Below are 15200 nucleotides of genomic sequence, written 5' to 3'. Positions count from 1 at the left end.
GGTGCGCGGGGCCTGGGGGCGGAGAGGAAGCCGGGGAGGCCAGCCCGTCTTCAGGGCCGCCGCCGCTCACTCGGCCCCACATCCGAAGTCCTGGCGGTGCGCTGCACCGTGGTCCCCACCTCTCCCCCCGGCCGCTCTCCCCTCCGCCCTGCACCCCTCTCTGCTCTTCCTCAAAGCGCCCCACGCCCTCGTCGCCTCTCAGCTGTCTACTCTGACGTCATCCTCTGGGTCACGTCTCCCCAGGCCACCTTGCTCCCGTGGCAAGCCCCCTCCCCTCCACCCACACACTTCCGTGCCTTTCTGTAGCCAGTCACCTCAGACAGCAATCTGACTCCTCGTCCGACTCCTCACTGGAACTTACACTTCGTGAGGACAGGGACTTGAAATAAAATCCCGATTTCTTAGTGCCGTGTCTCCGTTGCTGGCGAGGGGTGACCGCTGGGCGCGTTGGCAGAGTGGAAAGGCTGCTGGTGGGAGGTGGGAAATTACTCGAAATGAGATTGAGGGGTGTCTCGGGAGGCAAGAACTCACCGCTTCACAGACCAGGGAAGCTATTTATGATTTTATCTCCCACGTGATGGGGAACCTTTGGGAAGGCAGAACCATATTTGAGTGCGTAGAGGAGACAAAATCAGCTTTGGTACTTGTGAACATCCCGGCCCTGGCTACAGATGGAGAATGGGTTGGGAGGGGATGAGGCGAGAACGGACACAGGGAGACCTGAGGGGTGATGGTGGCTTAGAGACGGGCAAGGGGCCCTCCCGCGGGGCGTTTTGAAGGTAAAGTAGCTGTGTTACTGCGATGGAAGTAGGAGGGGTGGGAAGGAGCCTGAGGTCTAGGGCCCGAGCGAGGGGAAGGTGTAGTGTGAGCTGGCAGGAGTGAGCCTGGCTCATGTGTCCTTCCTCCCCCAGATCCGGGGCTCCCGGGCACGAGCCCTGCCTGACAGGGCCCTGGTGAACTGTCAGTATAGTTCTGCGACCTTCAGTACAGGCGAACGGAAGCGGCGACCACACGGGGACCGTAAGTCCTGTGAGATGGGCCTGCAGCTGCGTCAGACCTTCGAGGCAGCCATCCTTACCCAGCTGCACCCACGCTCCCAGATTGATATATATGTGCAGGTGAGCAAGCGGCAGCCATCAGCCTGGGCAGGGAGGGGGGCGGGGTGGGGGCTGGGAGTCAGTGGTCAGGAGCCTGATGGGCTGATGCTGCTGGTGGGCTGGGTTCATGCAGGTGCTGCAGGCCGACGGAGGGACCTATGCAGCTTGTGTGAATGCAGCCACGCTGGCAGTGCTGGACGCCGGGATACCCATGCGGGACTTTGTATGCGCCTGCTCAGCTGGCTTTGTGGACAGCACGGCCCTGGCCGACCTCAGCCACGTGGAGGAGGCAGCTGGTGGCCCCCAGCTAGCCCTGGCCCTGCTGCCAGCCTCAGGCCAGATTGCACTGCTTGAAATGGATGCCAGACTGCATGAAGATCACCTGGAGCAGGTGCTGGAGGCCGCTGCCCGGGCTGCCCGTGACGTGCACACCCTTTTGGACCGTGTGGTTCGGCAGCATGTGCGGGAGGCCTCTATTTTGCTAGGGGACTGAGCGTCTGGCCCCCCATGCCCAGAATAAAACTCACACCCAATGCGCTGTACTTTGATCTCCCCACAGCACTTCCATGCCCTCCAAGCCTGGCTTGGTCCATGCTCCGGAGGGTGACTAGAGACCGTCTCCCACACATGAAATGCATCCCTCTTGCAAAGTCAAGATCCAAACCCTGAAGAAGGTGGGGGGGACTGTGTCCCTGGATGAAGAGAGCAGTCGTGCCAGGGAGGGTTCAAGGCAGCTGAGCATGACCTGCAATGGCCAAGCCAGTGGACGGTGGAGTCTGTTTTCACCCCAGCACATCCAGGGCCTTGAGCTCAACAAGGGCTGGGGGGGAAATCAAGCCGGCTCTGGGCACCCACCATGGAGATGTGAGGATGTCCCACATCCTCTAGTCGATGGCTTGGACTGAATGGCCCCTTTCAATCTAGGAGCCCTTTGGGCCCACTTAACCTCAGGCTCCAAAAGTACAACAGATACACGTTCCCTAATGGGATCTTCTCTACACACGTGCACGTGCACCTACGCGCCTGCAGCCCTCACGCAGCGGCTGCTTCTCCCCTAAGGTCTCTGGCATCTCCTCATCTCCCCGCTTTCGACTCCCATGTCCCAGCTGCGCTGAAACCCGTTTGGGCTAATAGTACCATCTGTACCTTCCTCCCTGTGGTCATCTGGCCCTGATGACCTCACACTGATTTCACTCTTGCACCCACCGCCGCTTTTGACCGATATCCACAGAACCGAATCAGGCAACGCCTTGGCCCCCCGGTCCACGGAAGCCCTCTTGCCTACCCACCCCGGGGGAAATCCGGGCCTGTCACTACCAGCAGCCTCCTTGCTCTGCAGTTTTCTTCTCTCCTGTCCTATTCATTCCCCTCTCTGACTCCGCAAATCGGAGCTTTCTCGCTACTCGCAGCCAGCCCGGGGAGCGGGTCGCCTGCACTGCGTTGCTGCGGCGCCGAATACCTCCGGCCGGTTCCCCTGGAGACCCCTCCCCCGGCGCGGCCGCGTACCAGTCCCGCTCCGCGCATGCGCGGGGCGCGCTGGCCTTCGGGACCGGAAGCGCGTGCGTGCGCGCCGCCTCCGGTCGGGCAGGCGCGCGGCGCCGGGTCCGGGGNGCCGGCGTCGCTGGGGGCATCAGGCCCGGGGCTCCGCTCTCCGGTCCGACGTCCCGGGTGCCCAGACTCCAGGGCCAGGTCCCTCAGACACGCCCCCGCCAACCCCCGGTGCAGAGGTGGAGGCCACGGGCCTTGGCGTCAGACCCCCCCCTAAGCTCCGGCGGTCTCCGTCCCCTCTCCCAACAGCGTGCTGAGCTACGTGGCGGGCATCGCCTGGTTCTTGGCGCTGGCTTTCCCGCCCCTGACCCAGCGTACCTACATGTCGGAGAACGCCATGGGCTCCACCATGGTGGAGGAGCAGTTTGCGGGCGGGGAGCGTGCCCGGGGCTTCGCCCGAGACTTCGCTGCCCACCGCAGGAAGGCGGGGTGAGCGGTAGAGATGTGGGTCTGGGGTAAATAGGGGTGGTCAAAGCCAGGGAGCTCTGCCTAGAGGCTCTCTTTGTGTCTCCAGGGCTCTGCCAGTGGCCTGGCTGGAGCGGACGATGCGGTCAGTGGGGCTGGAGGTCTACACGCAGAGTTTCTCCCGGAAACTGCCCTTTCCTGACGAGACCCGCGAGCGCTATGTATTGTGGGGGAGGGGATGTGTCTGGGACCGAAAAACAGCTTGAGAGGGCGGCTTGGGACCGGGACGCTCAGTGGTGGCATGTCCCGGGGCCCTGGAAGTTCCTAACGGGACCCTAGGGCCAAGAGGGGAGAGGCCTCAGCATTCTAGGCAGGGGTGGTGCTGAGGCTTCCCCACCCATACTGCACACAGATGGTGTCGGGCACCAACGTGTATGGCATCCTGCGGGCCCCACGTGCTGCCAGCACCGAATCCTTGGTGCTCACCGTACCCTGTGGCCCTGACTCTACCAACAGCCAGGCTGTGGGGCTGCTGCTGGCACTTGCTGCCCACTTTCGGGGTGAGGCTCAGGGGCTACTACTGGCAAGGGAGGTTTTGGCCACTGTCCCAGGCCCTGCTCACCAGCTTCTGGTCTTCAGGGCAGATTTACTGGGCCAAAGACATCATCTTCCTGGTAACAGAACAAGACCTTTTGGGCACTGAGGCTTGGCTCGAAGCCTACCACGACACCAATGTCACCGGTGGGTGCTCTTGCCCTGCCCCACCCCTCTCAGGGCCACTGGCCGCGCCAGCCCTCCATTGGCACCTCACTCACCTGCTCCCACAGGCATGCAGTCCTCCCCTCTGCACGGCCGGGCGGGGGCCGTCCAGGCAGCCGTGGCCCTGGAGCTCAGCAGCGACGTGGTCACTAGCCTCGATGTGGCCGTGGAGGGGCTCAATGGGCAGCTTCCCAATCTCGATCTGCTCAACCTCTTCCAGACTTTCTGTCAGAAAGGGGGACTGCTGTGTACGCTACAGGGCAAGGTAAGGGGGGGCTGCCTGCCTGGGCAGTGGTGGGGCCTGCATGGGGGTCGTCTGACCCTGTCCCCAAACCCTATAAGCTGCAGCCCCAGGACTGGACGTCGGTAGACGGGCCGCTGCAGGGTCTACAGACGCTGCTGCTCATGGCTCTGCAGCAGGCCTCTGGGCGCCCTCATGGCGCCCACGGCCTCTTCCTGCGCTACCGTGTGGAGGCCCTGACCATACGTGGCATCAATAGTTTCCGACAGTATAAGTATGACTTAGTGGCAGTGGGCAAGTAAGTGGCTTCTGGTCCCCCCCCTTCCTTGCTTAGGGGGGGCGAGGGGGTGCCTGGGGGGTCCGGCCGGCCCTGACGCAGCCCCACGCCGCCAGGGCCCTGGAGGGCATGTTCCGCAAGCTCAACCACCTTCTGGAGCGCCTGCACCAGTCCTTCTTCTTGTACCTGCTGCCCGCGCTCTCGCGCTTCGTCTCCATCGGCCTCTACATGCCTGCCGCCGGCTTTTTGCTCTTGGTCCTTGGTCTCAAGATATCCTGTGACGGGCAGCCAGCCTCGGGTCCCCTCCACTCTGGGCTGGGGGCTCCGTGGTCCTCGGAGTGGGGGGGTGGGAGTGAGCCCTGGGCCCTCACCTGGCACACCCTGTCACAGCTCTCATCGGGGTCCTTGACTAACCCACGCTCTGGAGCTGTGGATGCAGCTGCATGAGGCTGGAGCGAGCCCTCAGGAGGCCGGGGCTGCCTCTGGACCTAGTCTTCCGCTCCCTCCAGCACAGGTGACGGCCCCCACTCCTGCTGCTAAGTGGGCTCCTAGGGTTCCGGTGATTGGGACTGCTGCCCCTCAGTCTTGATTGGTGGGGTGTTGGTGAGGAGCCACGGGGCCCGGCTCCTGAGCACCCATGTGCCCTCGCAGAGCGTGGGGCTGGCCTCCCTGGTGGCTCCCTTGCTGGTCTCACAGGCCATGGGCCTGGCCCTCTACATCCTGCCAGTGCTGGGCCAGCACGTGGCTGCCCAGCACTTCCCCGTGGCCGAGGCCGAGGCCGTGGTGCTGACGCTGCTGGCCATCTATGCAGCCGGCCTGGCCCTTCCGCACAGCACCCACCGGTGAGGAGCTGGGCTGGCTGGGTGGGGGCAGAGGGTACCCTGGGCACGCAGGCAGCTGCCTCCGAGCCCCTTGTCTTTGCAGGGTGGTGAGCGCGCAGGCCCCAGACAGAGGCTGGATGGCCCTGAAGCTAGTGGCCCTCATCTACCTGGCACTGCAGTTGGCCTGCGTTGCCCTCACCAATTTCTCGCTGGGCTTCCTGCTGGCTGCCACCATGGTGCCGGCCGCCGCGCTCGCCCACCCCTGTGGGCCCCGGTACGTGTGGTCAGCCCCTGTCACGGAGCTCGGTATGAGATGCCCTGCCCCCAAGCCCAGGACCCCCCGCGCCCCTCACCACAGACTGCCCATGGCGATCCCCCCATCCCTCCACTCGGTGCCCGCACCCCGCCCCAAAGCCCAGCCCGACCCTGCCTCTCCACCCAGGCCGCTGTATGCCACCCTGCTGGTGCTCACGAGCCCCGCGGCCACTCTCCTGGGGTGCTTGTTCCTCTGGCGGGAGCTGCAGGAGGCCCCGCTGTCACTGGCCGAGGGCTGGCAGCTCTTCCTGGCGGCGCTGGCGCAGGGTGTGCTGGACCACCACGCGTACGGCGCCCTGCTCTTTCCGCTCCTGGCCCTGGGCCTCTATCCCTGCTGGCTGCTCTTCTGGAACGTGCTCTTCTGGAAGTGACGTGTGGCCGCCCTGCGGTATAAAGATGGGGCTGGGAGCTCCCCCAGCACCCCGTGGTCTCTCCCTCTTGGGAAATAAATGGGGCGTTTTGTTTCAGCTGCCCTTAGGGCTCGTGGCGCGCTGTCTGCTGTCTGTTCGGGGCCCTTAGGCACATGGATAAAAAGCTGTGAGGGCCTGGCATTCCCACATACCTCCTTCCTGGAGGGCACTGCTCTGATCCACTTGCTGGTGGCAGAAACCAGGGCCCTACCAGCCGCATCAGTCTCGGAGGAGAGCCTCGGGGGGCCGCTGCGCTTGGGATCTGGGAACGGCACGTGCAGGCCCGGCCCCGGCCCCACGAGCATCGCGGGGACTCTCTGCGCATCACGGCGGGAGGCGTGGTGCAGGGTTGGAGGAAACGCTGTGCTGGGCATGGCTCTGACGTTCTCAGAGACCATGCTGCTCTGCTTCAGCACTGGAGTTGAAGGGGTGAGAGGGCTTGAGCCTAGCCCCGCAGAAAAACCCTGGGGCGTGGGGAATGGCACCCACCAAGGCAAGAACCTGGGCATGGGGCTGGGAGCGGCACCTGGCCCCTGCTTCCTTGAAGCCTAACTGGCCCAGGCCAGTCACCCAAAGGAGACAGGGCCACGGTGGAGCCATAGAGCCCACCCAGCACCGCCTGGGAGCCAGCGGGCCACACACCGAGACCCCCGAAAGGAGCTGGAATGTCTAGCGTCCATTCCAGAGGGAAGAAAAAAGCAAAATGTGGCTTTCCGGTGATGCCAGGGCCGCATCAGGTGAAGTGGCGTCTCCTCACTGGAGGGCCAAGGTGCCCCTGTTGCCACCTGATGGGGCCGCTAGGCCAGCCTCCTGCAGGCCTTAGTGTGGAAGGAAGGCAGAGCTTCTCTGCCTGGAGAGTCAGCTCAGGACCAGTGCCCCTAGACCCAGACCTCTGTGGGCCATGGCTGGCTCTCTGTTGAGGGGGCCACGTGCCCTGGGGCCAGCATTGTTGGGGGTGGGGGTGCAGCGTGGGTCACCCCACTGGGACGAGCAGCCTGTCTGCCCTGCTTGTTCCCACGTCCGGCTGGAACCTCTGGTCCCTTCACATTTGAGGGAACTAAACTGTTCAGCCCCTGGGGCTGGGCTTGCAGCCCCCACCCTCCCCGGGGTGCCTCCCAGACTGGCTTCTGTCACTTCTGTGCTTGGGTAAGTCACAGGGCAAGAGCCTGTCTTCTTTTTTTTTTTTTTTTAAATGTTTTATTTATTTGTAGGAGAGAGAGAGAGACAGGGTGAGCAGGGGAGGGTCAGAGAGAGAGGGAGTCACAGACTGAAACAGGCTCCAGGCTCCGAGCTGGCAGTCAGCACAGAGCCCGACACGGGGCTCGAACCCACGAACCGCGAGATCATGACCCAAGCGAAAGTCGGACGCTTAACCGACTAAGCCACCCAGGTGCCCCGAGCCTGTCTTCTAAGATGCACAGAACCCTCTGCTCTGCCTTGGTCTGTGGTCTCTGTCTTTGTGGGCTAGTGTCCCTTCCAGAGCACTCCAGAATCCCTCCCCAGCCTTCTCCCCAGGCTCGGCCTTGTCCGCAACATCTTGCTGCACTCAGGCAGTCACGTAGGGCACAAAGCATGAAAATACATTAAATCGTGGAACACACAAGTGGGGGCAGAAGCAGAGAGATCATCTCAACTGTGTTCTGAACTTACCCGTGCAGAATCCCTGTCTGGACATAAGAATTGAGATGTGGGAGTGACAAAGTCGGTTTGTCAGGGAGGCAGGGTTTGTTCTGATTTTCAGTAATGTCACTTGTACATTTTTTTTTTAAATGTTTTATTTATTTCTAGGAGAGAGACAGCGTGAGCAGGGGAGGGTCAGAGAGAGAGGGAGTCACAGACTCTGAAACAGGCTCCAGGCTCGGAGCTGGCAGTCAGCACAGAGCCCGACGCGGGGCCCGAGCCCACGAACCGCGAGATCGTGACCTGAGCGAAAGTCGGACGCTTAACCGACTAAGCCACCCAGGCGCCCCCTTTTGTACATTTTTTAAAACAAGAAAATGTCAGGCTGTGGAAATGCAGGTCGGGTGTCCAAGGGGTGAGGATAAGTCATAAACGCTCCGCTTGATGGTGTGGCCGGGTCTGCACCTTGTCCCCAGTAGCTACAGCCCGACTTTCATTCCCGCGCTTTGAGATGTGGTCACGTGACTGCGCCGTGTCCAACAGGCTAAGAGCAGAAACTTGCAGGGTGAGCACCAAACGGAGAGGCTGGCCCTCTGAGCCCCACCCTCCCCCCTGCCCGGGGGATGTGGAAGCGACGGCTGGAACGTGAAGTGTGTCCAGGACGTGAGGTCCCGCCCGCGTGGCGAACGGACGCAGAGGAACGGGGGTTTCCGTGCGCGTCAGAGCCCTGGGTTGCTAAGCTGGGCTTCACTTACCAGAAAGGGAAACACACTTCTGCCCTTTGTGAGGCACTGTTGTGTGGAGCGTTCTGACATTCGGATCTAGTTCCAGCCAACACAGGAGGGACTTGCGGAGCCCGGCTCACGTGAGGCCTGGGGGGCTGGCCGCCGGATGGATCGGTCATCAGTACTTAATAGTACACACTCATTTGTTGCTTGCTTCTCAGGCCCCAGAATAGAAGTGTCATGGGGGGGGCGGGGGGCAGGGACGCTAACTTATTTGCTACCACTTCTCCAGCTCAGGGCCAGATACACAGTAGAACGGTCGTGTGGATTTGTTGGGTGAAAGTCAGAGGGAGACCCCCCCCCCCCNTGCTGTTCATATATTTTTAAACTGTGTGAATTTCTAAAATTTCAATAAAGAGCAAAAGGTCACACTAGCATCAACTGTTCGCTAACTGCCCAGGGAAATAGGCTGATGGTGCAGAAGGAAGCGCCGGGGGCGGACCTGACAGCTGCCACAGGGGCCTGGAGGGCGGCCTGTCGCCTGCCAGGTAGGGTGAGCACAGGAAGGTGAGGTGAAGGCCCCCGGCCGGCAGGCCACCCTCCACCCACCTCACAACGCCCAGCAGTCTCCCCACAGCCAGGTTCTGTCCAGGTGCTCTGCTTGGCCTTGGGACGCCTCTAGCACCTCACCTGGGTGGCCCGGCTTTCCTGTGCCTTCTCAAACCATCTGCCTGGTTACCCCCCACCCCCCAGGGTTTCAATGTAGACGACTCGGGGACTGCTCTGGACACCGTTGTCCAGAGCTGCTCCTGCAAGTCGCAACTGCCTTCATGCCCCAACGCTCAGGTCCTGTCTCCTGCCCAGGCCCCTCTTCTGAGGCCCCAGTGTGTCACCTCTGCCTCCTCGATGTGACGGTCCCCTCTAAGTCACAGTATCCGACCTGAATACCTTCCACCCTGCCTGCACCTCCCCTAGCACGCACAGCCAGGACTCAGGACCTGGACTCAGGGTCAACCTGGTCTCCAGGGGATGCCCGTCACCCCCAGGATAGAACCAAACTCCCTACCTTGGTCTCCAAGGCCTGCGCTTGCTCTTCACAACATTGTCCTTGCCCCCCAAAACAACGTGTACCCCGCTTCTTCTCTCCTTCTGGCCCCTGACACCATGAATCTACTTTCTAATTCCAGATTTGACTAATCTGGACTTTAATGTGAATGACCTCATACGTACGTGGTCTTTTGTGTCTGGCTTCTTTCACTTAGCACAGTGCCCTCAGAGCTCATCCGGGTGCTGGGGTATGTCACAACTTCCTTTTTATGGCCAAATACTGTTCCATGTAAGGGACACGCCACACTTTATTTACTCATTTGTCAGCAATGGACATTTGGGTTGTTTCCTCTTTTTGGCTATTATGAACGATGTGCCTGTCACCATTCATGAACAAGTTTCGGTGGGGACATGTTTTCTCTTGGGCACATCCCTGGAGGTGGAGTGTAGAGCTCTAAGCTCCCCCAGCACTGCTCCTGACACACCCCGTGCATTGTGGTGTGCCCGGGTTTAGTTTCATTCACCTCATTTTCTAATTTGCCCTGTGATTTCTTCTTTGACTAACTGGTTATTTAGCAATATGTTAGGGGCACCTGGACGGCTCAGTTGGTTGAGCATTCGACTTTGGTTCAGGTCATGATCTCATGGTTTGTGAGTTTGAGCCCCCACATCAGGCTCACTGCTCTCAGTGCAGAGCCTGCTTCAGATCCTCTGTTCCCCTCTCTCTCAAAGAGAAATAAAACATTAAAGGGGCGCCTGGGTGGCTCAGTGGGTTAAAATCCAACTTCAGCTCAGGTCATGATCTCGTGGTCCATGAGTTTGAGCCCCGCATTGGGCTCACTACTGACAGCTCAGAGCCTGGAGCCTGTTTCAGATTCTGTGTCTCTCCCTCTCTGTTCAGGCTCAGTCTTTCAATAATAAATACATGTTTAAAAATTGTTAATAAATAAAACATAAAAAAGTAATATATTATTTAACTTTTCACGTTTTTACAAATTCCCCAAATATCTATTACTGATTTTTAATTTCATTCTGTTTTGGTGAGAAAATGCGATTCTTATGATTTTACACTTTTAGATTTATTGAGGGGCACCTGGGTAGCTCAGCTGGTTAAGCATCTGTTCTCGATTTAGGCTCAGATCATAATCTCAGGCATCCTAAAGTTGGAGTCTTGTGTCAGGCTCTGTGCTGACATAGTGGAGCCTGCTTGGGATTCTCTCTCCCTCCCTCTCTCCCTCTCTGACTCTTCCCTGCTCATGCTCTCTTTTTCTTTCTTTCAAAATAAATAAACATTAAAAAGTTATTGACACTGATTTTATTTATTTATTCATTTATTTATTTATTNTTGCAGAAGCTTTTAATCTTGCTGAGGTCCCAATGTTCATTTTTGCTCTTGATTCCCTTACCTTTGGGGATGTGTCAAGTAAGAAATTGCTGCGGTGGAGGTCAAGGAGGTTGTTTCCTGCTTTCTCCTCTAGGGTTTTGATGGTTTCCTGTCTCACGTTCAGGTCCTTTATCCATTTTGAGTTTATTTTTGTGTATGGCGTGAGAAAATGATCTAGTTTCATTCTTCTGCATGTTGCTGTCCACTTCTCCCAGCACCATCTGTTAAAGAGGCTTTTTTTCCATTGGATACTCTTTCCTGCTTTGTCAAAGATTAGTTGGCTGTACATTTTTGAGTCCAGTTCTGAGTTCTCAATTCTATTCCATTGGTCTATGTGTCTGTTTTTGTTGATTTTATTTTTAAATATATGGTCTATCCTGAAGAACGTTCCATGTGCACTTGAGAAGAATACGTAGTCTTCTACTGTTGGATACAGTGTTTCATGGATCTTTGTTAAGTCTAGTTGGGACTGTTCAAGTCTTCTCTTTCTTTGCTAAACTTCTGTCTAGTTCTATTCATTATTGAAAGCGGAATATTGAGGTCTCCAATTATTATTGTTGAATTGTCTATTTCTCCTTTCCATTCTGTCAACTTTTGCTTCATGTATTTTGGGGCACTGTTAGGCAAGCATATCTTTATAATGATTATGTCTTCTTGAGGAGTTGGTCCTTTTTTCATTATAAAATGTCCTTCTTTAATTCTAGTATCAATTTGTGTTTTAAAGTCTATACTATTTGGTATTACTATAGTCACTCCAGCTCTCTTTTGATTACTATTGGTATGGTATATCTTTTTCCACATTTTTACTAGCTACTTATTTGTGTCTTTGATTCTAAAGTTTGTTTCTTGGGGTGCCTGCGTGGCTCAGTTGGTTAAGCATCGACTCTTTTTTTTAAAATTTTTAATGTTTTTAATTTACTTCTTAGAGAATGACAGTGTGAGCAGGGGAGGGGTCAGAGAGAGAGGGAGACAGAATCTGAAACAGGCTCCAGGCTCTGAGCTGGCAGTCAGCACAGAGCCTGACGTGGGGCTCGAACCCATGAACTGTGAGATCATGACCTGAGCTGAAGCTGGATGCTTAACCAACTGAGCCACCCAGGTGCCCCAAGCATCAGCTCTTGATTTCAGCTCAGGTCTTGATCTCACAGTCATATGAGTTCAGGCCCTGTGTTGGGCTCTGTGCTGGGCACAAAGCCAGCTTTAAAAAAGTAATAATAGAGTTTGTTTCTTACAGGGGTTACCTCAGTGGCTCTGTCAGTTAAGCATCCAACTCTTGATTTCAGCTCAGGTCATGATCTCATGGTTCATGGGATTGAGCCCCACGTCAGTCTCTATGCTGACAGCATGGAGCCTGCTCAGGATTCTCTCTCTCTGCCCCCCTGTTTGTGTGCATGCATATGCATACACCCCATCTCTCAAATTAAAAAAAAAAAAAAANAGTTTAATACATAAATATATATATATATATATATATTTATCCATTATGACAATCTCTGCCTTTTAATTGGAGACTTTAATCCATTTACATTTTTTTTTTAAAGATTTTATTCTTAGATAAACTCTACACCCAGGATAGGGCTCCAACCCACAATCCCAAGATTGGGTTGCATGCTCCCAACTGAGCCACCCAGGTGCCCCCCACCCCACCATCGCTTTATTCTTTCAGCACTTGGAATATGTCACTCTACTGCCTTTTGACCTCCGTGTTTTCTGATGTGAACTAGATAATTTTATTGGGGATCACTTGTATATGATGAGTCACTTCTCTCCTGGTTTTGTATTTTTCTTTGGCTTCCAATAATTTATGATGTGTCAGGGGCACCTGAGTGGCTCAGTCGGTTAAGTGTCTGACGTCAGCTCAGGTCATGATCTCATGGTTTGTGGGTTTGAGTCCCGCATTGGACTCTGTACTGACATCCAGCTCAGAGCCTGGAGCCTGTCTTCAGATTCTGTGTCTCCCTCTCTCTCTGACCCTCCCCTGCTCATGCTGTCTGTCTGTCTGTCTCTCTCAGAAATAAATAAAACATTTAAAAAATAATTTATTATGTGTCTAAGTATGGATCCTTTTTAATTTATCCTACTTAGAGTTCATGGAGCTTCCTTGAAGTGTAGATTAATGTTTTTCATCATTTAGGAACTTTTTCATCATTTAGGAACTTTTCAGGCATTATTTTTTTATATTCTTTCTGGCCCTTTCTCTGCTCCTGAGAATTCTGCATAGGTTGGTTTGCTTACTGGTGTCCTACAGGTCTTCATTTTTCTTTCTGTTTCTCAGAGTGGACAATCTCAATTGACTTAGCTTCAAGTTTATTTTCTCCTACCTATTCAAATATTCAGTAGAGCCCTGTCACGAGCACGCGGTGAAGGCGCACACACGGCCGGCCGTGTCCTTCCACAATGACAGCTTTATTCGGTCACCCAGCAAGGCGGACATAATCACGAAGCAGGTTCAGGATTCCAGACTCAGGGACAGTTCGCCACGTGATTAACTTGGCGTCTTGCAGGGCAGCCGGAGCGGGACACGAGACAGGCCACGCACCGAACAAGGTAGCAGGAGGAAGTCGGACGCTAAGTCGGCCTGGGCGCTCGGTGGAGACGCTCGCTCGCTCGCTGCTCCCTCCCTTCAGCCACGAAGGTCTCAGGTCTCAGGTCTGTTCCGAGGTCCATCGGGAGAGGCCTCGGCCGCAGCTGTCCCCGCGAGGCGGGTGTCCTGTCCCTTTGAAGGGGATCTGATGGGCCTCGGGCCCCGGCGGACCTCCCCTGCTTCCGCCCGTTTTCAGTTCCGGGGTGTCCGCTGACGCCGGCCTGGGCGGGATCGCGTCGCTGCCTGACACAGGCCCCGCTGACCTGAGTGACTCCACTTTGCTCTCTAGTGTTTTAGAACTTTTTGTTGAAAACTAGACATTTTAAATAATCTAACGTGGTGATTCTGGAAATCAGATACCAGGTTTTGTTGCTGCTGCTTGTGAGTAGGTAGTTGTATTTGTGTAGTGGTTTTTCTGAATGAATTCTGTCTAGTCTGTGATACGGCAAGTGTAGCCACTGAAGTCTACGCTCAGTTGATGACAGAGATTCCCTTAAATGCCTAAAACCCACAAACTTCCCAGTCTTTCCCAAATAGCTCTGTGTACTTGTTGGGCCATACGCCTTTCAGCAACTTGCGCCAGGAATTAGGCTTCACTTCCCTGTGTGCAGAGCCTCAAGGCCGGCCAGAGGTAAGCATTTGATGCTTTTTCAGGTCTTTCAGGAGGCTGTGCACACCCTATTTATGTTTGTGACCTTTGATATTCCAGAAATATGTAGGGCTTTTCAACATCCCTGTGGACATTGTATTCCCCAGCTCTTCCTTTTAAGCTTGTTGGTTACTGTGTTATTAGTTGCAGCTGTTATCCATTGCCTCCAGCAGCTTTGAAATTACAACTTGCCTGTTACTGCCTTCACCAAACAGCGTCAGGGCACAGGCCATTGGCCCTAGGCAGGCTGAGTGAGCTTTGTAAAAGGGGTTTTCCAGAGGGCTCTCTGACAAGTTAAATTACGGCAATTATTTCCAAGATGTTCTGCTCCATCTATAGGCTTGTGTCTCCCTGCTCCACTCTGCCAGGAACGAGGGCTGTAATTTCCAGGGTTACCACTGGGCTGGAGAGTAGCTTTAACCAGGACAATTAAAACACCGCAAAACTCACTGTTCTTACCCAGGTTCGGTTGTTTTTCTTCAGTAAATACTGTCGGGATGATGCAATCCTTTGATTAATTTCCAGAGTTCTGAAAAAGTTGACTCCAACAACCTCTGCTAGTTTTTTCCTTGCTTTTACAGGGGGAAGGGATGCAGATTTTCCGAGGTCCTTGCTCCTCCATTCTCACTGAAGAGTGATAGTAGCTTTTTGAGGGACCCTTGCTCATAGTCATAGTCATGGCGTCTGCTCATGGCAGTTTCTGGGCAATAATATGTGCCTAATAAACCCTTGTCACACCTTGTTCATCCCGGAGAACCGCCACCTTAACCCACGCGCGTGGGCCGGGACGGCGGTGGGCACAGCAGCCCCGGGGCCCCCAGCCTTCCGGCGCTGCCCGCTCTGCGCTGGAGCCGGGACCCTGTCCCGGGCGAAGGAGACCGCGGCGGCGGGCCGCGACATCCGCACCCCACCTCGCGGAGCGGCCCCGGCAGGCCGCCCCTTCGCTCCGGGGGTCTGTAGGCGCTGCGACACGGATGGCCACCGTGCCAGGTCTGGAAACACTGCTGGACGACAGGGATCGATGGCCTCGAAGAAGCCGTGGACGCCGGACTAGGGGCCGGAGCGTCAAGGGCTAACGGCCGCCGGGCCCGCAGGAGCCGCGTCCGGGGACGGGACGGGACGAGCAGAGCAGGTGCCTTCCCTGCCGCAGGAAGACGCCACCGGTCCCCGCCTTACTTCCGGTTTCCACGACTACCTGACGGCCCGGCCCCGGTCCGCTCTCGCGACGTTTGGGCTCCCGTGGCGCCGCAGGGGCCGACGGGAGCTGCGGCCGCGCTGGAGAGGGCCAAGATGGCGGCGGCGGCGGCTTCGCTTCGTG

The 15200-nt window shown here is 56.3% G+C and overlaps 2 protein-coding genes and 1 long non-coding RNA gene across 3 annotated transcripts in view; 2 read left to right on the top strand and 1 right to left on the bottom strand.

Annotated features, from left to right (window-relative positions):
* Nucleotides 1-1639, top strand: part of EXOSC4 (exosome component 4) — a 3353-nt gene extending 1714 nt beyond the window's left edge. The window contains exons 2-3 of the mRNA XM_077758106.1: nt 912-1118; nt 1231-1639. Coding sequence (XP_077614232.1) covers nt 912-1118; nt 1231-1590 — 567 coding nt within the window. The 3' untranslated portion in view covers nt 1591-1639. The remainder of the gene's footprint in view (nt 1-911; nt 1119-1230) is intronic.
* Nucleotides 1640-1953: 314 nt separating this feature from the next.
* Nucleotides 1954-5930, top strand: GPAA1 (glycosylphosphatidylinositol anchor attachment 1). Its single transcript, XM_077758126.1, has 13 exons — nt 1954-1961; nt 2507-2751; nt 2864-3074; nt 3160-3271; nt 3463-3610; nt 3690-3791; nt 3878-4074; nt 4152-4348; nt 4444-4597; nt 4746-4841; nt 4979-5169; nt 5252-5422; nt 5591-5930. Exons 1-13 carry the CDS (start codon nt 1954-1956, stop codon nt 5832-5834), a joined length of 2076 nt encoding a protein of 691 aa, XP_077614252.1. The 3' UTR covers nt 5835-5930.
* Nucleotides 5931-7509: 1579 nt separating this feature from the next.
* Nucleotides 7510-9758, bottom strand: LOC144226645 (uncharacterized). The gene is made up of 3 exons (XR_013333711.1): nt 9285-9758; nt 8249-8373; nt 7510-8037 (listed from the first exon to the last, which is right to left on the bottom strand). It is a non-coding gene; the product is annotated as an uncharacterized LOC144226645 (long non-coding RNA).
* Nucleotides 9759-15200: the final 5442 nt, after the last annotated feature.

This window comes from Crocuta crocuta, unplaced genomic scaffold (genome assembly GCF_008692635.1).
Source record: "Crocuta crocuta isolate KB4526 unplaced genomic scaffold, BGI_CrCroc_1.0 scaffold327, whole genome shotgun sequence".
NCBI classification, from domain to species: Eukaryota; Metazoa; Chordata; class Mammalia; order Carnivora; family Hyaenidae; genus Crocuta; species Crocuta crocuta.
Note: the sequence above shows the minus strand (reverse complement) of the source record. Positions and strands in the feature narration are given on the sequence as shown.